At 34.6% G+C, this 27,643-nt stretch overlaps 1 protein-coding gene across 6 annotated transcripts in view; it reads left to right on the plus strand.

Moving 5' to 3' along the window:
- The window catches only part of PHF14 (PHD finger protein 14), a gene marked incomplete at its 3' end in the record, with an annotated part of 165,152 nt that overhangs the window by 62,117 nt on the left and 75,392 nt on the right, over positions 1–27,643 (plus strand). For 4 of the 6 annotated variants that reach the window (XM_084282777.1, XM_084282778.1, XM_084282779.1 and 1 more), the window contains exons 15-16: positions 4,469–4,519; positions 4,700–4,821. In XM_084282777.1, the coding sequence (XP_084138903.1) occupies positions 4,469–4,519; positions 4,700–4,821 (173 nt within the window). Of the gene's footprint in view, positions 1–4,468; positions 4,520–4,699; positions 4,826–24,107; positions 24,178–27,643 lie in introns of those variants that run through there. The other 2 variants (XM_084282780.1, XM_084282782.1) reach the window with 2 other exon arrangements.

Raw genomic sequence — 27,643 nt, forward strand, 5'->3', positions numbered from 1 at the left:
TGCTGAGGTAAAATTGTTTGGTTGTTTGGGTTTTTGCGTTCTCAAAGTCTTACACTAAAAATGACTAACAGGAAGAATTTCATCTCTTTTTAACTTATTTAAAAATTTTTCATCTGACTTTTTCCTACTTGAAAAAAAAAAAAAAAACAACAACTGATTTTTATGCTTGCATCATAATTCCTTGATCCTTGCTCAGAATATTCTGGGGTGTATTGCTAATGAAATGAGACACTTTATTTCTCTTTCATTTTTGTTCAACGTATATTCTTTGTGACACAGTAACTAGATCATTTGACTGTTCCTGAATTTCAAAAGAAAACAGATTTTTGGTTTTCTAAGGAAGTTAAGTTAAACGGTTACCTGCCTTTGTAATAATTTTGCCTGTAGGAACATGTTGCCAGTTAAGGCAAGATTTGATAAGAGAGGTGTTTGTGCCTAAGGCAATAAAGTTAACGGATGTTCCTGAGATAGATCAGTACTATCCCATAGTAAGGAAGAGGTTTTAGTTAAGAGCTTGGTTATCCTTTCATTTGGTCTCTCTCCATTCAGAATGTGTGTAGGGTAGGACTTGTAGTGCGTCTTTACCTTCCCTTGGCAATGTAGGGAGAAGCTGGGGCTATTGTGGGAGACATGGTGTGGATGTGGTAAGAAAGAAGTTAAGGAATCCCTAGGGAAGGGGGAGGTAGAGGAACAACATGTCATAGCTTTAGAAGTCAGATTTGACTAGTTTGACAGCTCTATTATTATTATCATTATATTTATTTAAGGGTCCTAGAAGTGAAAGGAAAGAGGTCTTCCTTCTGTGTCACAATTAAGTTTTTGGAATAAGGTTGTCTGATTTCCAAGGTGGTTAAGGTAACATAGGATTAGTGCCTAGTTAGTGCTTTAGCTGTAGGCATTTAACTTGGGTGCCAACAGAAATCTTAAGCTGCTTGTGTAGTATGAGAATGGAGGTGCCTGGGTGGTGATTTCGTTGATGCGGTGAGATCTAAAGCTCAGTGGCTGGAATCTCCCTGTAAATAGCAGGGAAGTGTCAAGTGTACATAGCATCTCTCCTGTTCAGGTCCATTGTTAGTGAATTCCAGAACTTTTCAAGAACAGAAACTAGGCTGAGAGGGACAACTAGTGACAGCTAATCAGCTGTCATGAAATGCCAACAAATATGCCACCATTTGAAATAAGTTTTTAAACAAACCATATAAGTCTATGTATAGGAATTTAAATTGTTACATTGTTTAAATTATTGCATTGTTTTTATTGCATATTTTGAACCAGAATTTATCAGTCAGTACTTTTTGATTCCTGTCCAAAAGTGTTGTTTTGTGGCAGTTGCCACGTATGAGTCACTTCATTCTAATACAATCAAACTGTCTTTTTTTCTGGACTGAGTTGTGTGTTCCCAAAGGTAGGTATGCTAGAGGGTATCTATCCTTTGCGGTGAAACAAAAACACTGCTAGGATAGCATTGGCAGTGGTGAGGATTTTGCTTGGGTACTAATAACATTGACTTTTTGCTTTTCTGACCTATTTTTTCACCTCTTTGGAACTGGAGGGACGAATTTCACAAACATAGTCTGCTCCATTTTATGATATAGAGAAGTCCTAAATTGAAGGAATCTGTAGAGTATTAAGTTATCTGGTGTTTTGATTTAAAAAAAAAAAATCACTGCATTTGTAGGCACCTTATAGTGGCTTAACATTTCTGTCTCCAAATAAATTCTGAATATAAGCAAGTTTATCATAGCTGTAATATTTAGCATTAGACATCTGTAACAGTGTTCCTTTAAGCTTTTCTTTTCTAAGAAATGTTAAATTTATGTTGTCTGTGGCAAGTATATGCAGATACGTATAATATCTGATACTGCCCATTAGTAATAGAAATTATTCAAAGTATTTCAAAAGGCAAATATAGAAATTTCATGGCAAAAACAATAATGAAAAATACTACGCAAAGTAATCCATGTTTATCTAATTCTTTTCTGTGAACCTGTAAGGTAGCTTTAGTGAAAATAAATGTAAAATTACATTTGTACAAATGTAAAATGCCTTATTATTGGAAGGCTACTATTGGAAATCACAGAAGATTTCATTCTCAGTTGTGGATTTGATGTTATTTTTCATTGTGAATGCTGACAATCGTATAATGATTCTCAGCAGAACTCAGCATTGCAAATTTGTATAAGCATGAAAAATATTTTGGGATAACATAAATGTAAAAATTTGTTACTTTAAAAACACAAAATACCTTACAAACGTGTACATCAAAGATGATGATTTTAATGTTTGTTTTCTAGTGATTGTCAAACAATGTACGTATGAAGGTTTAGAAACCTAATGGAAGCATAATGCAAGTAGAATTTAATGTGACATACCTTGTAATTATATAGCACATTATATAGCAGACAGATAAACGTTTTTTTTTTTTTTGGCAAAGGTAACAATTATTTATTAATCTTGTCTCTCCATTTTGATGAAGTTCAAATATGATTCGTCATTTCTTAAAACATAGTTATTAACTTGCAATCTTTTCCACTTAGTGTAAAAAAATAATTTCATTGTTATTTGTATTTCTAGATTATGTATCAGTTTTCAAGATGGTATTACTGTGACTGTAAAAAGCATACATTATTGTCCTGCCTAAACATGGGACTATGACAATGCATCTACTGGCATGCACTTCTACACCTACTTATTTTTAACCTTTCACGATTAAATCTTGCATTCAGTGGTGTCTACATGGCTTAAAATTACTGGAGTTAGTAAGTGTTATGGCATTGTAAGCTAATACCAGAGGTTGGAAGTAGTAAAGCTGACAGTGTACTGATGTCTGATCAAACTTTTTTTTTTTTAACTAGTTTTAATTTACAGTGACTCTGAGATATTTATAGCATGTGGATGATGTGTAGGCCATTAATAGACACTCAAGATGGAAAATATTTTTCTTGCAATAATTGTTTTTATATGTGATATTAGTTCTCTCATACTACATTAATAAGTTCAGGTACTTCTAATGGTTCAGATACTTCTAATTGGTTCTTCCAGATTGGAACTCTTGCGTATCTGTTGAGTGCCTTGTTAAAACAACTGCAAGTTGAGTTGCAAGAGTGTTCGCTGATACTTTTCTCCATAAGTTCTCATTGTTTTCCTCTCCCCTTGACTGAACCCAGAAGTATGTGTAATCTAGTGAAAAAGACGTTGTTTGGGGAGTTAAGGAGATTTGCATTGTTTGTGCTCCTTTGTATAGGGAGGATATATGTCAGCGTGCTAGGAAAAGATGATGTAGATGTGCATAATCCAGTAATAGTGATCTAGAAAATCAGTTTATACTTAATAGTAGATTTTGAACTCTTCTGTCTTCTTACACTTAGATTTCATCTTTAATCTCAACGTCTAATTTTAACACATATTAGAAGGGAAAGAAAAAATGTGTCATGAAATCAAGTTGTGGAAGGTAGTACACCTCAATTATGACTGTATTACTAAAAATGTATTAAATGTATGTTTATATATATTAAATGGGCAAAGTATTACCGTGAAATATCTGGACAATGACTTGGAATATGGTTTCATGTGGTTGTAGTGTTCTCATGATTTTGTTATGAAGTTTGTCTTAAACACACTACACACAGCTGCAAACTTGGACTCGGAATATGAGAATATTCCAGTTTGTAGATCTTCAGTTGTCCATTTACCGGGAGTAATTTTTGCAGGTATTTAAGGCTCCTACTGTCTTACAATTTTTCAGGCATTGTCCTAAGGAAATGTGAAAGAGAATCTCAATGATAATTGAAATGTTGCTCTAAGAAGGCACAAAATAGATGAGTGTTTTCCATTCATTTAGCCTCGAAGTTCCATTCTAGTACAGAATTGACTCTTGCTTTAAAGCAGATTTTTTTTTTGGAAACAGTATTTTTTTTTTTTTTTTAACTTGAGCAGATCAAAATCTTATGTAAAGAGATACATATCTGTTGAAGTGGCAGCTCTATTTTCAGTATAAATACTTTTAACTGTATATAAAAATACCAGACAGTCTTACTATGAAACTAGGAAATCCCCTTCAAAGAAGACCCTGAGAGAATCATGATACCATTATTTCTTCAGAGTTTCATTTATAGTCCAACTAATTACAGCTGTTTTAAAATTTTTTGTCTGCTATTTTTTTTCATATTTTGAGATGTATTAAATTGCTATGTATTAAAAAAAAAAAAAAAAAAAAAAGTTTAAGAAATCATAAGCTAGACAGTGCTGTGGATTTCAAATAATAACAAAAGTATTTATATTTACCTTTTGGCTAGTTTTGTATATTTATATCCAGAATCTAAAGGTGTTTCTCTAACATCTGTTATTGTAGTTGTTGTAGTTAATGCCTTAAATGATACCGTGTTTTTGTTGAAGTTCTGAGTAATTAATAAATAGCAAAAGCATTTCATGTTACTTTGTATTGAATTCTAAATGTATTTTCTTCCAGAGAACTAGAGGACGAAAACGAAGCTTTGTGCCCGAGGAAGAAAAACCTGAGGTTGGAATATAGTGTTTTTTTTTTGTTTTGTTTTGTTTTGTTTTGTTTAAACACTTTCACAAAAAAAAAATAAAAATTAAACTTTGGGTAGAAGTGTTACTTTCAGTACTATAATTGAAAATATTTGCTTTCCTTCCCTCCTTTCCCCCCATTCCTTTCTTTTGCCTTCTGCTGTGGCAGGAACGGATTCCTAGAGAAAGACGACAACGGCAGTCTGTTCTGCAAAAGAAGCCCAAGTCAGAGGATTTAAGGACTGAATGTGCTACGTGCAAAGGGACTGGAGACAATGAAAATCTAGTCAGGTAGGTTTGATGATCTGACCCTATGAGGGATTAAAGTTCCATCTTCATCAGTTTGTCATCATATTTATAACGAAGCAAATATGTTTATAAAAAAAAGTATTTAGGGAAACATTAGTTCAGAAACATTAACTCAATTCACTTATTGACCTGCCAAACACATTTACACTGTGGATTAAGATGTAAATAACCAAGGTAATCTGTTTTTCTAACACAAAAGAATTAATTTTCTCTTGTCAGGGTGAATTGTCAATGTTTTATAGTAGGTCAGAAAGATAAACCAGCAATTTAATGACATTAAAACTACAGGACCATCCTAAAAGTAATTAAATTAGTATCATCAACAATTTTATGAGCTGAAGTGTGGATTATGAGTAATTTATGCTTTTAAAAATGTGTTAATGCTACCTCTATTAATACAGATCATAAAAGGATTTGCTAATCATATTTCTTATCTGAAACAGAGGTGGAAAAAAAACTTTGAATGTTGTCTTAGTAGGTGTAGAAATCTAATTAAAGCGTAGAATAGCTGCTATTGAATAGCTACCGTTGACCACAACTTTTGCTGTTTTTTACTTTATATCTGGCATTCTGGCCTCTTTGTGAAGCTGTAGAAACTGCTCAGAGTTCTAGAAAGAAGAATAATGGAGCTTAGCAACCAGAAAGCTGATTCTAATTGAATCTACTGAATATCCATTAAAATGATTTCATAATAAATTTAGATTAAAAATAGCATTTGTATTTAGGCCCTGTATGCTTCAGTTAGATTTTTATGGAAAAGATCTCTTTAGTGCAGATATAATTGTTGTTTTAACTAGAAGGGTTATCCAAAATGCATGTTTCATTCCTTCCAAGGAATCAGTTATGGCAAAAGTCAGAATCAATGATATATGCAGGCTAAATGTAGTTTTAGAATTAGGATGTACCCCAGGTACGGGTATTTTGTGCTCAGAGCAGCTTATTTTATATATCAATTACAGCGTATCATGTACCATAGAAGCTGATACAATTTCACAGGTTGTGTGCCAGATTGTTTGGTTTTTTTTTTTTTTTTTTTTTTTTTTTTTCCCCAATTGGAGGCAGAGTACTGCTAGGACCTCATCAGTAACTCATACATGGACAAGCTACTATTGCTCAGTAGGACTCCTAGTCCCTGGCCAGGACCAGACTGAAATAGAGTTGCCAAGTATTAAGTGATTATTAACACAGTAACCCTGATGGCAATTGATGACAACAGTTTTTAACTGCCCATGACAAGAAAAAGGTCTTTCTTCAGCCTTACTCTCAGAACAGTTGGCAAGAAATAAAAGGTGAAAGAAGGCTATTTTGTTGTGGGAAGGAATCCTGGGAACACGTCCTGTGCCTTAATGTAAAAAGAGCTGTGAATTAGTTTTCTTCTTCAGGCTTTTTCTGTAAGTGCTGAGAACCAGATTTGAGTATATAAAGAAGATGGGGAAATGGTTTTCACAACTGGATATTTAGGTTGAAATTAAAAGTATGACAGAACATAAGTGGTACGTCTTGTTGGCTACATGAAGAGATTTTAGTAATACGTGTAATTCAGACAGACAAAAAAGAAGCATATTGCATGCCAGGACCCAACAAATTCTATCTTAAACCATTCTCATAATTAGGCTGGCTTGGAAGCAAATTAGTCATCCTGCATGGGAGGAAAAAAGGATTCATATGCTCTAATCCTTTGCTTTTGATTCTGTGAAAAATATTTTCCTAGATCTTTTATTATATTTTTTAATTTTTAAACAAGATTATCAATTAAAAAATTGTTTTTCTTCACATAATTCATATACAAAGCAACAGCTTTATCCAAGCTAGGTGACCACAGTGTTTAAAGTCTTATGGAAGCATATTTTATGTGTACATTTATGATTCTAAACTATTTAGGATGTTGTGGGGGGTGTAACTATTTCTTTTGATGAAAGTAAATTTGCTGACTGTAATAATGTGCTAGCTATGTAGGCTTTCTGCTTTGTAGCCAAAATTGTGGAGGAGTGTGATCCATGTTGTTAGTATGTCAGGGAAAGTTTACAGAATCCAGTTTTCTCTTACACTGTCACAAAGGAAGAGAAACCACCTTTCTCACACCCATACCATCATACAGAACTCCTCAGTAATAGTACAAACAGTGTGTTATTTTAAATGGAAGTTTAAAGGGAAGAGATATTTAGGAGGGGAAAGAAACTTTTTTCTTTTTTTTTGTTTCCAGATCAGTTTTGTTTGGCATTGATCCATTTGTTATTAAAGCCAAATGTTTCTCAGAAAACAATTAATTAACAATAATTTTTCATCGTCTTTATACTTCATTCAACATATATTTTGCAATTCCTGGATTTTATTTTTTATTTTCCCATGTTCCTGCCACTAAGAGAGGTTTGGGGGGATGTTATAGAAGTTATTTTTTTTCAATGTGAAAATTGATCACTAATGTACCACTGCTGAAGCTGCAGATTTGAGGAATAATCTTGATGGTGGGCCCTTCCAGCTTTTCTTGATGTGTGTTACCTGAGATGGGGCTGGTTGTATGACTCTTGAAAAATCAGTTTTTCAGAAATGTGGTTTTCTAAAAATTTACATGCATGTCTCACTTGGGTTGCTAACTGAGCAAGTACTAGAGGAAAATAAGCAATTACCTCTCTTATTTCAAAGATTGCAGTACTGCACACTCCCCATCTTCCCACTGTCCAAAACGCAAATTGCTTTGTTTGTCACACATGGAGGTTTGTGAGGTAATTCAAAACTGCAGCCTCTTACTATTAAGCCTTTTGCACTTTGTGTTCAAGACTTTATAAAAGAAGAACCTGTTTAAAATTAAGTGGTGTCTGAACAATAAGACACTTACTGGCTACTAATATGCTCGCACAGTCTTTCATCAGCTACAGTTCAGTGAGGTTTTCTGGTAAATTACTGAATAAATTTCTTGAACAAAGATGAGTATTTAGTAATCTGGAATACAAAATATTAAATTGTTCAACCAGTTATTACTGTTTGACTAATGGAAATTCAATTTTTTGATCCCAATTTCCCATTTTATTTGCAGCAGTGAATAGCTGAAGGATTGTTTCTTATCTGTGTCTTTATTTAACCTGTTTTTCGTATGCATGCAAATCTTTAAATAATTGCCTACAAAGTGCTTTAAAATTACTCCTAAAAAGGCAAGTTTCATTCTGATAAACTATAATAGTGCATTAATTAGCTGAAGTTTGCCTAAGTTATAGTTTTGTGTGGAAAAAAGTAATTAATGTTAGACTATCCATATTTATTAGCTTTTTGAAACTGTATTGATACATGTCAATGTGTCAGTACTTCTATGTCTGTTAATAGTTGCCATATATTTTATAGAAATACCAAGACTGTTCTTTAATCGCTGATGTCAGTTTTTATATATAGATGGCTTCGCTACAGCAGTATGCGCTATACCTGATTATAAAGATATCATGGCTTTGTCCGCAAAGCAAGTGGATGAGCTTTGTACTCCTGTAACATTTTTTTTTTTAATTTAGAATATATTGATTGTATAATTTATTTAACAAAAACATGTAATTTTTATTGAATAAGATACTTGCGTAATTTTTACCTTTTACAAGATCAGTGGAACAGTCAAGGTTTACAAGGTTAGCTGGACAGTGAAAAGTTGTTTAAAAACATTCACTCCAGTAAGAGGAAGTCTAATCTGTAACATAATAAATGACAGTACAGAAACCATGTTATTGATTAGATGTGTGAATTTTGAATAACCTTTTACTCAAATGAAATTAATTTTGAGAAGAGTAGTAAGATACAGGGGTTTAAAAATACTTCATATGTGATACAGATAGATTTGTTGCAAGGCATGGAGACATGGCACTTTTACAAGGAGGTAAGAATTCGGTAAAAGAAGTTACAGGAGTCACTTAAAACTAAAGCACTGAGAAATCAGAGACTAGTTGTAACAGTATACTGCTCAATTTCCTGAATGCTTTATTACAGTCACTGAATGATAGATCTTGCAAAGGAGTTGTTTAATTCTTAAGTATCTCTTTTTTTTTTTTTTTTTTTTTTTATTATTAATGAAGTTAATAACTCAGTAATGTAAAAAAACATTATCATACTGTCCAAGAGCTCCCTTGAGAATTTAACCATATTTGGTAGAAACAGGGATAAGGTGAAGTATGTTTAAAATGGTTGAGTATGCTTGCCTTCCATTTTTCACCATTCTCCAGAGTGAGAAATGTAATTGTACCACAGTATGCACAAAGTGCTTCTAGCATAGTATTGCTGTCTATTTTGTTTCTGTAAAAGAATAACATTAAGATGATTTGTGTATTTTATTTTAATACATAGAATATAAAATTACTTTAATGCATAGAATGTAAAAGAGTCCACAAAACAATCTATGTTTAAATCTTTCAAGGGAAGACTTTTAAATGACTTCACTTCTAAAGAAGTGACCTCCTCTCAAAAAATAATGCAGCATTTGACTGCTACTATTTAAGAAAAAAATGCCGTAGCTTCAATTGTTGGTTTTAGATATGCTTTGGGTAATATTTGAGAATGTAGTGCATTAGATAAAATTGATATCTAAACACTAGATTTGAAAAAAGTAGAATAACATTAGAACATTTATGTATGAGGTAAAATCATGAAGTTGCATTGGCTAGTTTAAAGAAATAATCTGAAAAAGTGTTAGATATCTTTATCCCACAATTTAGAGCAAGTGTATAATACATGTTTTTATAGTTTTGTGGTTTTGACTTCTTATAATTTACTGTCAGTAGAGTCTATTTTTTTTTTTTTTTTGTCAGTAGTTAGGTTTTATCATTTGCTTTGATTTGCAAGAACTGAGGCAAAGTTATAACTATAGTTTTACAGGGAAGGTAATACAGTCTAAGGTTGTGTTTGAATGAATATGGAATAGATTTAAAAAAACCACACACACATTTAAATGCTGGTTATTGTATTCAAAGAAGTGTAAAACTGTCAGGCAAACTGTTAAGCATAGATATAGTATTTGTTCTTAATGTAGATGCTTGTTTGGAAGAAAGGAAATCTGAAAGTATGTAAACTACAAGACTTAGTATTTTGAGGAATGTAACTAGGTGGGATGTTCTGCACATGCAGACCTATCAAGGCAGGTTGGAATGAGGAAGGTGAGTAGTAGGAAGACAGATGAAGACATATGCATTGGCATGTTTACTGAAGGAAAAAAAAATATCTCTTTGGTAAGATTGACTAGGAGGTTTGTCAAATACGGGAGAGTCACCAAGTCACACAATAAATGAGTCCTTAGCTCCACAAAGTGATTTCCTTTAGTTTAGTTCTGTATTTGACAGGAAGTATATTCTAGAAAGGTTCATCTGAATCAGAACATTTTTACTCTGAAACTGTTTCTCTCCGCATTTTCTTAATCGCATTTGTCCTGCATAGGTGCATCTTTACCTCTTTATTTCTCTCCTTTCCATGTTGAGGTACACATCAGCCTCCGAGTTAAGGTTTTGTTCCTTAGCTGTTAGCTGCCGGCTCTGAAGCTCTGTATTAGCTGAAGTTTATTTCAGAACAAGCACATTATTAATTACTTTAACTGCACTGGAACAAGATTAACAATCTATCACAGTAATGAAAGCATGTGATTTACGATAGTTTAAGGCTGTTAATGTAGAGATTAATTAGAAGGAAAATATTAGTTAATTCAGCCACAATTTTCAACAGTCTTAGGTTTTAAGGAGGGTTATAAATGCATTGTTTTACTGGAATGAACCACTTAAATGAAAGGAAGTTCAGTATTCAATACTGTAGTTTATTTCCACTATATAATTTTCAGGGATTCATTCTGCATATTAACTTTTCTAATTGCTTAAGTTACCTGTTGCATCATTTTTCCTGTCACGTCATTCTAGTGCCTTCTAAAAAGTGGTTCTTTTTATGCTAGATAGCAAGAAAATATGTATAACGAGAAGTGTGCATTTATTTTTTTTTTTCACTAAAGACATTATTCGAACTGAAATACCACAGATTTTTGTACAGTTTTTGTTTTTCAGTAAGCTAATGTTCTAGGGCAAACACTTCAATTAAAAGAAAAAAAAGTCCTGGGGCATTGTGGTGCTCTAAAAGTTAGGTATGGTCTCTGTTCTACTAACAATATTTTACCTTTTTTGGTCACTGACTTTTCATAAATATTTTTCCTTCTCTCAATTACAGCTGCTTCCTGAAGTCTATGCTGCAATCATGTATTTGTACTTCAGAGCTTTACACTGTATTTGGCAGTTGTCATCTGTTCCCAGAACAGCTACGTATTTTGGGGTTTATATATTATTTTTCTTGTTGCCTTAGGAAATATGTGCACCCCTCCCATACCTTTTTTCTTTTCAAACTCCTAAAATTCAGAAGAATTTATAAAAATAAAAAAATGTAATAGCGAGGCTCTCCGGATTCATGCATTGCGTACAGCAAAGATTGTTCTCTAGAAAAGAAGGTCCCTGAATGAGGTGTGTTTTTTTTTTTTTTTTTCTTCAGAAGATTAAAATTACATTCTCTGCATCTTGTTTCCTTAAAGTGGAATTTCATTATCTGTAACAGCGAAGGGGAGACAGATGACCTAGCAAACGATTTCCCAATTTGGTTACCAGATAGTATTAGTAATTACTAGTTTTATCAGTAATATATGATGGCTGGAAAAGATCTAAATGTATATTGATAGGGTCAGTAGCTCCTTATTTTTGCAGGTATTCTTAAGATTTTTTTTCTTACAACATCCAACTTTTATCAAGTCATCCAATTCAGTTGCTATTTGAGCGTGTCAGCTGTTCCATCATTCTGTCCAAGCGGCTTCAGTAGCTTTGAGTGCAGCAAGGTTCTCATATCAGAGCACATCATAGTACAAGATGCTCAGAAAACAACTATCAAATTCTTTATCAGTTCAGTTGTTTTGCAGTGTTAAACTGAATCATTGCTACAGAAGCCATGAAACTAAAACACTTCAGTAATTTATAGCTTGAAAACGTTTGTGTTCAGGTATTAAAATAATGTGGTAGAAGACAATGGCAGGAAACAATAACCATTTAAACACTGTGTTGCAGTACTGTTTTTGATTTGTCACAATTAGTGTGAAGTGAGCATTTAGAGAGTCAGTTTTCTATGTATCTATTCACCGAACTGTAACATTAATTATGAACTATTTGAGTAAGAAATCTTAATATGCAGAATAATAATTCTTACTGGTATGTACTTCATTTTGTTTCTCACTTTTGTTACTGCTGTCCATTACTTTTACTGGTCTTTGATCTGTAGTTAATTAATCTGTGTGGGATTCGATAGTAGGAGGCCTGAACTACTGGTGCAAAAACTTTGTCTACAGTATTCAAAATTTGATGTAAAATGAGAAAAAAAGCTCATTTGTGAAAAGCTTTACTGAAAAAGCTCACATGTGAAAAGGCATTAAAAGTACAGGGAGCTTAAAGGTTTTGAGTCACTTTTCTAAAAATCAGCCATAGTTAGTATTCACATGATTAAAGTATCATATAGTGCAAATTTTCATTAATAAATCAATGGAGCAAAAATGCATGCAGTTGTTAATTTGGGACTAAATTGAGAGTTTCCATATGGTATTATTAACTGAGATAATCTTCGGATACCTGTAGATAGTAATCTACTTGTATATGTAATATTGTTCTTTTTAGCATAATAATTCTGTAGCCTCAGAATTATATTTCAGAGCTGCATACTGGAGAATGTACTTTTAAAAACATAGACAAGAAAAAGAAAAAAGTTCTTCCTGCAATGCCTCTTTAGCATCATGATGTACTTGGTAAAGATGGCTGTTCTGTAGCATATGCTACAGGAGAAATTAATTTTTGTAATAAAACTTTAAGATAGCTGAAATAATTGCATATAAGATCTGTTAAAGACGAACTTGAGAATATTACAAGTATATTAATCTTTTTATAGAACGTCTTTTGCTTTTTGTGAAAAGGAGCAGAGTGCTAGGTGTCTGCATTGTTCCTGTATTTCAGCATAGTTTTTGTATCAGTTACATTTTTAATTTTGTCTGCAGTCGATGGTCTAACTTTGGTTCCATATTGTTGTAGCCATTGAAGTTACAGATTGAATAATCTAGACTAAAGTAATTATTCATTTTGTTGTTTTTCTTTTACATAACTTTTGTGATTATTTTTTCTTTTAAAACATCTGTCATGTACTGTATCCAAGGCTAGATTCAGGTTTTTGTTTTGCCTTACAATTAATAAAACTAACTTCTTTGGAGTGACTGAGATCATCACTATTACTGACATCACTTTGTGTGTTTCCTTTATATTCTCATATCAGTAAAAAATGTTTTTGTCTGAATTGTTTAAGGCCATTCAAAATGCCATCGACAAAATTCCGTACTAAAATAGGAATTCAGTATCACTGAGTGTTTCAGGTAGCACGTCATTACTTTATAACAATCTCATTCTTGTTCAGAATTTTTTCTAAATGTCTACCTTCAAATAAATTTTTTGTACTTGCTCTTTGTCTAGAAGTCATGTAAATTGAACAAATGTTCTTTGCATATTGCTGTCATAAGAAGATGAGAAAAATACAATTCAAGAATTTTGCCATTCTGTCTTGAATACGGTTGCAGCTAAATTTTCAAGCTTCTCTTTGGCTTCATATTGAGGAACACCTAATAGGTTCACTTAGCATTGAAAAGAAAGGCTATAGAAAGGATATGGAAGAAAAAAACAAAACACTTATGTTTGCTTCAAGAATATCTAAAGGCTTTTAGCAGAAACTAATACGGGTATGTTCTCTTTTTCATATCACTGGTTGTAACAATGTAAAGGTCAAGCGTAAATTAATTTTCAGTTCTTTGATTAACTGGCTGAACAATTTTCTTATTCCTTTTCTCAGAATTGTCAGTTAAACTAAGTATAACAATGCTTTTTTATCCCATACGTAGTTTACTGTTGAGGAACACAAACAATAAATTGCTCTCCTTCTGACTCTGAGTTCCGATGTGATGCCATATTAAGGAAATGTGCAGTAAAGTATAAGCTAACACTGGAGTATGGTGTCGTAACTGACTTTTACCATTGCACGTAAATAGAGAAATTATTCTAAATCATAGCATCACTTTCAGCCAGATAACCACTAAAATCACTGCACAGTGGTTCCATGAAAATGCCACAATCCTTCAACTGCCAAATTAAGCCCAGGGAGAACAACCATCAGTAGTGTCTGCACAGTTATGTAGAGGGATGTGCCTTGAACCAAGTGAAAAGATGTTCTGGAAGAACAGTAACCTTTCCTGTGATGTGCGCATTTTCCATTACATTTCTGACACAAAATGCTGTGAAATGATTTAATGGTGACATTTTGTTTTGCTGACTTTCCCTTTTCTCATTAAAAGGAAACAAAAGTTAGGTTAGGAAAGTAGAAGAAGGGTGGCCAAGCATTTGAATTCTATTACAGAAATCACTATTCTCTTCTGAAGATAAAAACAAAGCCATTCTAGATGTTCATTGTTTCTCATATTGAATTTTACTGATTATGGGGGAAGGGAAATGTATGTATCTTCAGTAACAGTATTGAACGCCTTGTTCTGTAAGGTTAATTTATGTTGGTGCTCTGCAGTAATTGCATTTGAAGTATGATAATTCAGCAAAGCATCCTTTCTAATTAGCTATCACAGAGACCTTACACATCAGCTATAGAGCATAGTACACTTATTTCTGTATGTCATTTTTGATTTATATTATTAGAAATTGCTGTAGAAGAGAGCAAAGTATGAACAACCGTAACACACTGAAAGGTCAGCATTTGTCGCTTGGAAAAGGCTACGTTTGTATGGATTGGGAAAACATTGATATCATACAAGAGCTTGTCTGCATCTGAAGTAATACATGTAAGAGTGGTTGGACAGGAAAAAATTACTTGTTTGAAGCTACGGTTCTTGCATCATTTGGCAACTTCTGATTTCCTGTTTCAGAACTGATGAAAAGCCTTGCTTATATCTAGCATTGTGTACAATTTTATCCTCCTAAAACACAGCTTGGCATTTCATTTCTTTTTATCCTTCTCCCATCCAGTTTTAATGTGTTGGGTAATTACTGGTATCATTGCATGTTTCCCTTAGGGGGCACTAGAAATGAATTTAGAGATTCACTTGAGAGAGAAGTTGGAACATGTTTGCTGTCACATCATTTATTGGTTGGTCAAGAAGACATGCTGGAGTTGACAGGAAGTCAAAATAATCTTCAGTCATTTCTGGGCTGAAACTTCAGTTTTTCATTTGAAATAAAAAAAAAAACCCTTGAAATCTGAAACATTAAGTTAAAATCTAAAACTGAAATAATGTATGTATTTTAAAGATTTGTAGTGAAAAGTGAACAGGGACAACTAACCCTGAACTTTTTATTATTTTAAGTTTATTATTTTTAAGTTTTATTATTTATAAGTTATTATGTACAGTTTGGTTTTAATAGTGGGGTGTGTCTTACAAAAACCCTGTAGCATCTGATAGCACTTTCAGGACTTTATGAAACCTTCAGCATCCCACATATGGTAAAACACATTTGATGAGGCGTTTCTGGTTTTAAGAGTTTTAAGAGGCAGTTGAAATGGTAGTGATAGTCAAAGGGGAATGCAGTACTGAGTACTTAAAAGTTTGAAGTATTGCTCAGTTTTAGCTGGAATAGAGAGAAGTAAATACAAATATAATTCAGTGATACCAGTGGACTGATAGCTAACAGCCTTCATTTTATAGAATTTCCTAAATTAATTGCAAAAATCCCAAAGCTGTAACATAATTGATAAAATTTGTTGCCATTTATTTGACCATAATATCTAAACAATAATTTCAGAGCTGTTCCTTACAAAAGACTATTAAAAATGAAATAGGTATGATTAAATTGTTTTGGCAGCCTTTAGCTGTTTGCTAACACTTTAATACAGCAATAAAAGCTGGCAATAGCAGCACCAAAATTGCATAGCAGAAGCTTGATTATAATTTGGTAAGAAAATACTGTATGAATAAAAGTGCTTGCTTCAGTGTAAAAGGCAGCCGAGGTTTATCCTTAGATTTAAAAATCTCATGAATTTGAAGAGCTTTCTAAAGTGTTCTTGTTACTAAAATTCAGAGACAAATTATGCCTGGTCCTGATGTTGCTACCTAGGGAAATATAGGAGAGGAGTTAAATCTTCTGTTTCATAGGTATACCTATATTATGCCTTTCTAGGCCTCAAAATGGAAGTCTCTTTGGACCTTGTGATATGGACCACTTATTTAATATCCCATCTCTGCTCAGCAATTACGGCAAATAAAACATAAAAGAGAATGGATGAGACTCCTGTCTACATTTTTCCATCTAGTGCAGAGCATGCAGATCAGCAGAACCACATGGGAGCGCTGGCTTGTGGCTTATGCCTGGTAAAAGGCAGTTAAAATAATAGTAATAATAAAAAAGTTTAAACTCTATGAACTTGAAAGTCAAATTTAGAATTTCAGTGGACTTCTCATTTCCAGTCTAGAGACTGTTTTGGTCATGACTTTCTAATGGGGTGTATTTTTGCAGTACTATTTGACTATGCTGAGACTCAGAGCAGGAAGGTTGAAGGTATTTGAGGATGATACACAGTGTAACCAAGAAAGTAATGCTGAAAAAGAATAGATAAATTTTGAAGATGTTCAAAAAGAATAACAAACTGGGTTCAGTGACAGGATGAGAAATTGCATCAGGAATAACCTTATTTATAAATCCTGTAGCTTAAGTTTTGAAGACTATCTAACATTAAATGACAGAAAAAGAGAGCAACTTCTAGATTTTTCTGGCTTGATGAGGACTAATTTGTAACTGTTAAATGTGGAAGTCTGTGGAGGGATGTTAAGCATCCGAGGAAAAAAGTATTTAATATCTACTTTAAAGGAAATGCTGTATCTGGTAAGGTTTTAGGTTTTGCATGGGTAAAATCAATAGTGCCAGTTTTAGTAGTCCAGTTGTGTGTTGTGAATCAATCCAGTGATAATTGACATTCTGCATTTTGGAAAGATTGTGCCATTATTGGTATGTAAAAAGTGGGAAAGCAGCGGTTTAATATCTTAATATACAAAGCAAATGAAATGGGAAAAAAAGTGTTACTTTGCAACCAGTCTTAGTAAAATTGTTTAAATTTACATAAAAACAGCCTGTCGTCTGCTGGTACCTACTGACAGTTCTTTTAATAGCTCTAGCTGTGAAAAAGAGATAAGAAAACCTACGGGCTTTTAAAACTCCTGTGGTAATCTTAGTTTTTCACATTAAAGAACAGTAAGTAAACTGTAGGACTCTAATTTTCTTTAGCTCTGAAAGGCTCATCTGAACCACTTTTGCTTTTATTCAAGGCAGAATCACAGAATAGCTGCTATTGGCAGAGGCCTCTAAAGCTGGTTCCCAGTCCCCTTGCTCAAAGCAAGGTCAGCTGGAGCGGCTTTCCCCAAGCAGGGGCTCACTGGGTTTTGAATCCCTCCAAGGCTGGGGTCTCTGCAGCCTCTCTGGGCAGCCTGTTCTGTTTGACCTTTCTCACAGTAAAACAAAACAAACACCACCAAATACCAACAAACAAAAAAAAATGTTTCTAATACTAGAGGGAGTTCCCTACTGAACCTTCTCTTCTTGAGACCAAACACTTCCAGCCCTCTCAGCCTTTCATCATATGACAGATGCTCCAGTCCCTTTGATGTTCACCGTCCCTTTGCTGGCTTAACCTAGTAAGCCCATTGCCTTTCTAGTACAGGGGAGCCCAGAACTGGTGCTTCAGGTGTAGAGGGAAAAAACATCTATCAATTGTCCATAAAGGTAAACCGTACCCCTGTCATCCTTGCTCAGAGATAGGATTCCCCCATTTATTGCAAACAAAGGTGGGATTGGGCAAACTGGCTTTCTGTGGTGTGTCAGAAGACCCCAAACTGTGAGGGTTTTTTGCTGATACAAATAATAGTTTCTTGAAGTCTTGATCTGAATAGTGCGTGCTCATTAGCCATTCATTCCTAAGGTGTGTCAAAACTATTCTGGCCTCATTTTCACCCTGTATGTAGCAGCATGTATGTGTGTGTAGGCTGTTGATAAGCATATCTGGGTGTGCACGTGTGTGGAATGGTCAGCATAGTTGATTACAAACTGTTTGCTAGGCATTCCTGTGTTTTGTGTACTGTCATTTCATCCCAATTCTTCTCTGAAAGAAGATGGAGAAGATGGCACATCAGCCTGTGTCGGTTTGTTTGATTGCTGGGAGTTCATAACAATGTGTTTTGCATCTTGTGGGAAAGGAAATGTGGATAAAGTTTATAGTAATTGTTACTTATCATTCTCTCTTTTTTCAGTTGGTACTACTTCCCATAGAAATCACATAAGATTTGATTTTTTTTAAAGGCCAGTTTTTTATTTTGAAACTTCAATTAATGACTTGTGTATGTTGTTCTACCTGTTCTGTCTCACTCTAATGAAAATATTATCTTCATTTTCGTACAAAACTAGTTTCACTGTTTAATGAGATGCTTTAGGAAAAATTCATTTCCCTTCATTTTTATGTCTTAAATTTCATATATAACAAATGTATATGAAATACTAATTACTTTTTTAGTAATGAAGATTGATAAAATTCTGAAATTAAGCAGCACAGTATTTTCAATGTATTTCCATTCATATTAAAAGTATTTGAAGTACTCTTTCTCAGCCTACTATATGCAAAAATGTTTACGTGAAGCTGCTGGGCTTTATATGTTAGGGATACTGTTCAAAATGGTATTATTGTCAACTTAATGTCGCATTACTATTTTTGTTTCTAAAACGGTGGAATCTAACCACTCGCTTTCGCCAAGAATCATGAATAATGCACAGGATACTTCTATACAGCGATAGAATTATAAAGAGTTTGCTTACAGGCAGCAAAAAAAGAATGGTGAAATGCTCAAATGAAATGTTCATGACTGAACCACATCAAAGCTTACTCTGAAGGTCTGCAGCTGGCACTGGTACATATGAAAGTTAGATATGCTGGGCAGTGGTGGCAATTGCAGTACCAGACCCCATTTTCTGTTTCTTACTGCTTGTAATACTTTAATCGTTCCAACTCAAAATTCTACATATTTCTCATGTACCCTTGATACACTGCCTCTTTTCAGGAAAAATGTTAATGATAATGTTTCTGATATTTTGGGCAAGTGCATTGGATTTCCCAGCTTGTTATTGTTGTTCCTAATATGTTGTGCCATATTTGCACAACAAATATGCATGTAGGTCATTAAGGAGAAAAGTGAATTGTGAAGTTTTTAATCAGAGACCTCCCTTTCTTTCCCAAGGATAGAAAAGAAATACATCCGTGTCAATTTGATGTAGTCTGGAAAGTAGGAAGCCTTTAGGAATATTGTGAGAGGAACAGTTTCCTCAGAACTAGCAGAGCCTTGCTACAGCTCTTTTTTATATCTTTTGTCAGTGGTGCTTTGAGCAGCATTATGTGAGGTGGCCTAACTGTGGTGCCAGTGACTGGTATGTGAAGTCTGCTTGATTCAGATGCAGAGTGGATAGGTGGTACACAAGAAGAATAAGAGGAGACAGTGAACTTGGGCAGTGTGTAGCTAGCCCTCTGCTGTGCCACTTCGGTCGTCTTTTGTCATATGCAGATGCAGCCAGGGTATATGTCACACAGATGATTGCAGTTGTGCGTTTGCATAGATATACATAACATATGTGATTGCAGTGTGGTTGTGATTGTGTGATTACATATGGTGAGGACTAGCATGTTGCTGGGCCGAGTTTTGGTGTGAGTATCAGACCTACTGCAGACATCCGATGAATGGTCAGGCAGCCATTGGTAAGGTGGTGATGTTCCAGCTGCTGTTGTTCCTTGGAACAGGTTGATTCTGATCTTGCTGAGTTGGTGTCTTCAGTTTCTCCATTGCATTCTCATGGTTTTCATGTTTTTATTTATGTTTTATTGAGTCACTTACTGTATACCATTTTAAATCAACAGATGCAATGAAATGTTTTACTTACCTAGCAGTTTGACTTCTATACTCTTACATCTTTAACTTGTTTTCTCGGTAAAGCCAAATGCTCATGCAGATATGTTATAGAAAACATGGCCTTGGGTCATAGACAGATGAATCCTTGAGCTGTGGTTATCTGGGCAAAAAGAGTGATACCCACTGCTGGATGCAGAGATGGATCATGGTAGGAGCAAAATACAAAATGTTTAGGTTCCACGGCTTGAAAGAAAAAGGTTGGGCTGCTTAGAGAAAGAAAATTACGTGGATCATGGTCAGAAGAGGGAGAGGTACTGAGGTCCTGAAACTGTTGAAAGACCTTGGGAGAGGGAGTCATGCATAAGAAGCTTATGTTGAGAGAGAGGTTTGCTATGGTAGAATCATCAGAGCAGAGATGGGCAGTGGATGACTGAAAAAATGGTATATTTTCAGCTGCTTTACTGGTCTATATGGCAGAGGATAAATATTCTACTTATAAAAGTTCTCTTTGATAGAAGAACATGTTCACCCCCAAGCCTCCTTCAAGGTGTTTTTTTCCCTTCCTGTTGGCTTCCTAGTGGTAGCATTTGAATATCAGCATGTGCAGTGTTGTTGTTGTAAAACAATTTCTACCAAAATTGTTTACAAGTTGAGAGGCGTAGAATACAAGCTAGAGTTGGTGGCCTCTGTGGTGTTTTTTATGTTCATATATATCGCTCTATGATTCGAAAAATTCGCTATGTACTAAAGTACACCAAATAGAAAAAGACTGATTCTGCTGCTTTGTTGTTTTTTTATTTTTGTGTTTTCCTGATTGATCAAAATATTAGTAAAACTCTTAATTGGACAAGAAAATGCTTGTGTTTAAAAAGAAAGAACAAGAAAAAACACACCTCACAGGAAGCATTAATGAAAAGCCAGTGCTAAACCGTAATTAGCATAGCTTATGTAATTACTTATAATGTATTCAGTTTGCGTACTTAGAAACACTACCTTCTGAATCCAGGAAAATGTTAGGTATATGATTTAACTAATCAAATATATATCGATTAATTGTCCTCCATGAACAACCTTTGGGCTGAGTTTCTATGTCTCCAGGTTTTTATATACTTTCTGTGATGTTACATGGTACCTTTTGTCTGTCTTGACCAATGAATTCAAAAATAGACTAGTCTAGGCCTCATTTGGGGTGTTTTCATTTTCCTCTGTTCCCAAAAAAATAAGTGAGAAAGAAGAGACTTCAGAAATCAGTTTATCACAGTCACAGATTCAAGCACTTGATAGTTCTTCAGGTCAAATTCTTTAACTTCTTTGTATCCATTATTTTTACCTTTCACATATCCATCATTCCAACTGGTCATTTACAGTCTGTGTTTGCTTCTTGAGAGGAAACAAAAATAGTGAAAAGGAAAAGTGAGGTACAGAGGCATTACAGACTGACCAGGACCATTGATAAGGCAAAAGGCCAGATTTGCACTGTCCTAAGTTGTGCAGAATGACACCTGATCTTATTTCATATTTTGTCCCCAAATTCATATTTTGAAGACAGAAATGTATTGGTTCACTATTAGAAAGGCACTCAAGCCTGTTACTAATTAAAAAGCAGTTCAATTTCTGCCTCCACTGATTTTGTTGGCATGTTTCAGAGGGAACAGTACTGTGGAAGAGATCTGGTTGAAAGTGCCCAACCACAGTAGTAATAAAAGCTTAGGGGAGTGGTAAAATGGAAAAATAATTTGATTTGTTTTGTACCCAGCATGGCATTGAGTGAGCCATCAGTTCACCCTACTGACTTGTTTTGCTTTATATTTCTTTTTAGAGACCTCACTGGCAAGAAATAATACAATGAGAGTATATACTAAAATAGATCTAAAGTTAATATTTAATAAAGTTTTTTATCTAAAAAAGTTACTGCAACTTTTGATTCAGTTGAAACAAACCACACTTCATGCTTTCTCTACACAATGTTGTTGATGAACCTACTGAAAGTAATATTCAAGACTGCAATGCAAATAACATTGCTAAAAAAATCTGAAAAAAAGTCTTTGACTTCCCTGTTTGTCATAATAAAATAATTTTGTCAGAGGTTCCCTTCTATCTTGTTTGAGGGAAAACAGGTATATGTGTTATATTGTATGTCATGGTATTATTTCACTGATTTTGTTTTCATTTTCTTAGAAATTATTATGTAATATTTAGATGCTCTGCAACTCTCTGCTTCTTAGTATGCTTTCATAGAGTGTTACATAGAGAATTATTGTGCATTACTTGTGCACATAGAGATATATTGTGCGTAGAGAATATATGTGCATTACATAGAGAATCTGTTAATTATTAGCATTAATCTGTTAGTTATTAGCATTTAAAACAATTAAGTAGTCTTTGTCATTGCTTTTAAGGTTTATGGATGACATCCGAATCTTCAGCCGTGGCACAGAATATTATGTGACACTTAACACTTCTTGTTGTAAATAGTTCTTTTCAGAAGCAATGTATGATTCTTTTGTATATAACTGGATTCTTACATAAATGTAAATGTATCTGTTTATACATATTTGTTAACTTATGGCTTAATTTGGAAAAACTATCACTAATTATTGCATGCTGCAGAAATAGTTTGAAAAGGGACAGTAATTCCTAAGGGTTTTGTGTATTTCTTATTCTATTCCTAGTTCTTATTCATTCAGAGACTTGTTTTTAGAAAGTTTTAAAAACAAATATTTAAAAATAATTATTTGAGAAATTATAATAGGAAATCTGTGAAAAATGTACATTGTAAGTAAAGCAAATGTACTTCAAAACACATCTCAGCTTTTCTATATCAATCTTGTCTTTCTACGTCAGTCAGCCAATTTTGTATTGATCTGGGCATTTTGAAAAAACTTTCTGGCCTTTTGAGGACAAAACCCAACCAGCCAACCAACCAACCAACCAAACAAAAAACCTCCCAGTATTAAGATATGTATTTTAAAATACAGAAGAGTGTATATGTGTGTGTTGTGCAAGTGAGCAAACAAATACATTGTTTTTTCCATAGTTTTCTGACTTCGTATTTTGTTTGTAAATGCATGTAGGAACTTTTTTAGTTAGGCCATTTCATGTGTAAGTTTTTTTTTATTGCAGGTTTGTAAATATAAATATACACAAGTAATACCATTTTTTTTTTGATGGCTACAAATATGCTTTAGGTATGCTCACAGTTACGCAACTAAAACTTCTAAGGTTTTAACGCAATCTTTTCTCAGCTTTTACTTGGTGAAATGTTTATACTTTGTAGGTTTCAGTAGAATATAAAATTGCTTTTCATCAAAGAAAAAGGCCTTTATTGTACAAGTACCTTTGAGTCTTAGCTTAGGATGGCATCAGGGGCACAGTATTTTGCTACTTTTGCAAAATGCGACTGATTATAAATCAGTCTTGGACACCTCTTAGAAATCAAGTATTGGCATGTGGATGGTCAGATGCTGTCTTCAAGAGGGCTGTGGAAAAAAAAATAAAATCTTGCTATTCATTGTAACTGACAGAAATCCACTATTGACCCAGAATCTGAGCATTACAATTTTTTTCAACATAGCTGCTTGCTGTTCTGATCATAGGAGTCAGCAATACTTAGAAGTGATGGCAGATGTAGAGATTACTCTTCCAGCACCTGAAATGAAAGTGCTTAGAATATTGAGAACAAATTATCATAATTTCTTGCTTGACTGTTTCCCATCTAGCTTGTAGGTCTGCAGGCTCTTTCTGACCCCACGCTGTTGTTGAGGAACCGAGGTCACCACACTGCTGGCCAGCTCCTGGGTTTGGTAATTAGGGGCACTGATGACAAATTTCCTATGAAAAAATGTTGACCTAGTATCTCAAACTGCACAGCAGAGCTAAAACTGTTTTGCCTAATCATTATTCTGTTAGGTTATTCAGAACTAAACTTTAGAAAGAGAGAAAGGTAGTTGTGTAATGGTTTGGAAGGACCATTAAATGTGGGAAGGGTTCTTCCTAAATGTAGGAAGGACCTGTAGTGGCCCTATAGCTTTGTCTTCCTTTCAGGGAGCACTACGAATAGCAGGGCAGGTAATCTGTGTTTGTGATAAGCTGAGTCTTAAGTCTCCTCACTGCATAAGCTCTCCCAGTACCTCACTGTTTGTAACAAAGAAGCTTCTCCTAATGTCCCCTTTGAGCCTCCCAAGCTTGTGTCAGTCAACCCATGTGACATCAGTCAGACTGAGGGGAGTTTGGCTGCACTGCCATTGTAACTGCTCTTGGAGGGGTTGTGGACTGCACTTTGATCCCCCTGCCTCACCCCTTGGTGTCTTCTCTTCAGGACTAAATGGTGTCTGATCCCCCTAGCCTCTCCTTGCCGGTTGTATGCTGTAGTCCCTGCTGCCATCTTGGTAGGTATTAAGTGAACTCTTGTTTTCTTACCAACTCTTGATTTCGGTGGCCTGAAACTGGTTACAGTATTTTAAGCTTGGTCTCATTAGCACTGTGTATAAAAAAATAATAACCTTCCTTGATTTGCTGACTCCACTTTTGCTGAATCATACAGAGTTTGATATTTACCCCCGATTTATTTTAGCAGGCCTGTGACTGTGACAGTTGGTTCTCGGTCTGGTCCGAATAATGGGGCTATTCTCTTGCAATGTAAAATTTCACAGTTCTTGGTGAACTTCACAGTTTTCTACTGATCTAGTCCTCAAGTTTCTCGAGCAAATTGTAAATTGAAGCTTTACTGTTCAATGTTCCAACCACTCTTAAATTATTGCCTTTCACAAATTTGCAGAAGGTCAATTTTGTCTCATTATGGTGATCTTTATTAAAGATAGCAGTCTGTTAGCCCCCAAATCAACCCGTGGTAGCTTGTCTGCTAATGGACATTATCCAGATCTCAAGCTATTCATTGTCTGCTGCTCTTTGACCCCAGCAGTTCAGCTGTTTTTCAACCAATGCATCCAACCTTGTATTTAACTTAGTAATGCAAATGCTTAGGAGGCTGAAAAGCCTTATGCTGTGCATACTTGGTATGTTACCACCACTGCTCATCCCTCATTCACATTGCCAATCATTTCATCAATGAAAAGTAAGGAAAGTTGATCAAGCATGACTAACCTACTCTAGTTAATCTTAAATAACTTTTCTGGGTTAGTTTCTTGTTCTTCATGTATTTGAAAACATATCCGAAGAGGACATGCTCCTTGATCTTTTACTGAGGCAGAAGTGAGGCTGACCAGCCTATGGCTTTCTAGGTCCTACTTACTGCCCTTTTTTAAAAAGCACGCCTTAGCTCTTTAAGATGGTAATGTCTTAGCATTTTTTGTATTGATTGCCATGATGTTTCTTAGATCTTACACAAGAGACTGACAGAGGTAGCAGGCGTCCCTTTTACAACTGTTGGATAATCCCCATGGATACAAATATATTCAGCCTGAATAGACGCTGACTTGTTACTTTCCAGCTATCAGCTGTCCTTCTCTTCCCTGTGTCACACTGGTATGTGTGGAAGTCTGGAAGCGAGTTTTTACTGAGCAGGCTGAGGCATTGTGCACAAAGATGTTTAGTAAATCAGTCCCTTCTGTGGTGTCACTTGAAAACCAGTCCATATTTTCTCTGAACTTCTTTTCACTGCTGATGTTCTTGTAGAACTCCATTGTTTGTTTATTTGTTTCTTGTTGTATTCATCTAGGATTTTGCTTCTGGATTTTGTCTTTTTAAGTGCTCAAACGACTTAATACTTCCCTTGTGTAACCTGTACTAGCTTTCATTTCTTATGTGTTACCACCACTTATTTTGCATGTTTAATTCGATAAGAAGCTTCTTGCTTAAGCAGTCAGACCTGCTGGATTTCCTGATCTGCACAGTGGAATGTATATTCCTGATCTGTGGGTAGATTTCCATATAAGTATCAGTCCTGTCACCTGGTCAGAGTTACCTGCAAGATTCTGCCTCACAGTTCCTTTAACAAGGTTTTCTTTTCCAAAGCTGCGATGCAGCCCTTAGTAGTGTTCATGATGAAGCAGTAAATTCTTCTGTAATTTTTAAACTGTAGCAGTGATAAGAGACTGTACTTACACTTCCTTTTGTTCTCTGGGCACAATGTTCCAATAAAATTCCAGTAGTGTCATTAATCTTCCCAGGCTGAACTATAAATAGAACCTGGTCTTAATTGATTTCTGCATTTCACAGTCACTCCAGTAAGTGTAGTACAGATTTTAAACTGTGCTGTACAGCAGCTTGGTAAAGAGGTGATGCTTTAGAGACTAGAATGGTTCACAGCAGAACTGTTAGGCAATTTTAAGGGTTTTAGTAGTGGGAGTTTGGGGAGGAAGAAAGCCTATAAATGTGTCTCAGAGAAGCAGTTACTTTAAAAATGAAGGAAAAATACATTGCTTATCTCTTCAAACTGAATCTGTGTTTTAGTCTGAGATGAATGGCTATCATGATACCTGTTACCTATAGTGGAGCGGCTTGCTTTTTAGATACATGCTTGATAGAGTGGCTGAGCTGGAAACCAAAATTCCTGCTTTGGCTTGTCTTGTGGCACTCTGATAGTCATGCTTGGATCTTAACACATTAAAGTCACACAGGAGGTTCTAAATGCTTCACTGGTACCAATAAACCATCGATAACTGATGTCTGCCTTAGTAGCTTAAGCCTGCATTTTCACTAACAGTGGTGTGACACCATAGAGTCCGGTGGCTCTGCAGCTCCTTTAGACCATGGTGGTGACTGTTGATTGTTAAAACTTAGACATTGGAATGAAATTTAGATTTTCATGTCAGAAGTCATCTCTCCCCCATGATAAAATCAACCCACAAAAATGACTTTGTCTACTTCTCCATAAAAACAAACAGCAAAATTATTTAGATGTTATTTAATATACTGAACTGGAAGCTGGATACTTTCCACCTCTTGTCTTTTGGTCCATTTTTTGGTTGTAGAAGACTATTCATTTTTTCTTTTTAATAGCTGTGAATCTAATAATCTAATTCACAGTATTATAACTCTCCTAATTAAAATATTTCTCACGGTGTATCTTGACAGTTACAATAATAAGCAAAAGCCAGTTTTATATTTGAAAGAAGTTTTTTATTTCCAATAAGTGTTTTGATCAGTAAGATTAATAGTATGTTAGTATATTTATATAGTACTGAAAGTACACAGATCTCACAGTAACAGAAACTGCAAGTGGCAGTACTCATAAAAAAAAATAAAATAAAATTGTGTAATATATAAAATGTAAACTTTTTTTGAGGCTATACTTTTAACTTATTTTACTGATAGATTAAGTCTTAATTGCACATTGTTTATGCAATACGTAATTTTGTGTGGAAGATGACCTTTAATTATTATAATTAACAGAATCCAAAGGCTTTTAGCCTGCTTTGGGATCATGCAGATGAAGTGGTTGATGCTGAGGGTTGTGTTGTGGGTCCTCTGGGAATATGTGTTGGGAGCATGCTGTGTCACAGCACACTGAATGTTCCTGTCACTATAGATGGCTTTATATTCTTAAAGCCTTTGAGAAAAGGCATTTCAATTATTTAAGAAGGAAAACGTTTTGTTATAAAAGACTAATTTTCACACAGTCAAAATTAAAATATTCTGTCCTTAAACCAAATTGGCATGTATTTCCATAGTTGAAATAGCTTTTTGAATGGCTGTGCTTACATTGCCTTTGCCTTTTTGTTTGTTGGTTTGACATCTTTGCATGTTAAATCCATCTTGTTGGGTGAAATAATTAAACATACTATGTAACTTTGCTGTCAGAGTAGATACGCATTTAATAAGACTTCCAATCTGTTCACTTTCAAAACCAAGACAGCATGCAAACTGTGAAAACAGTTTTGGTTTTACATTTGG

This window comes from Netta rufina (assembly GCF_964035555.1).
Source record: "Netta rufina genome assembly, chromosome: 2".
Lineage (NCBI taxonomy): Eukaryota > Metazoa > Chordata > Aves > Anseriformes > Anatidae > Netta > Netta rufina.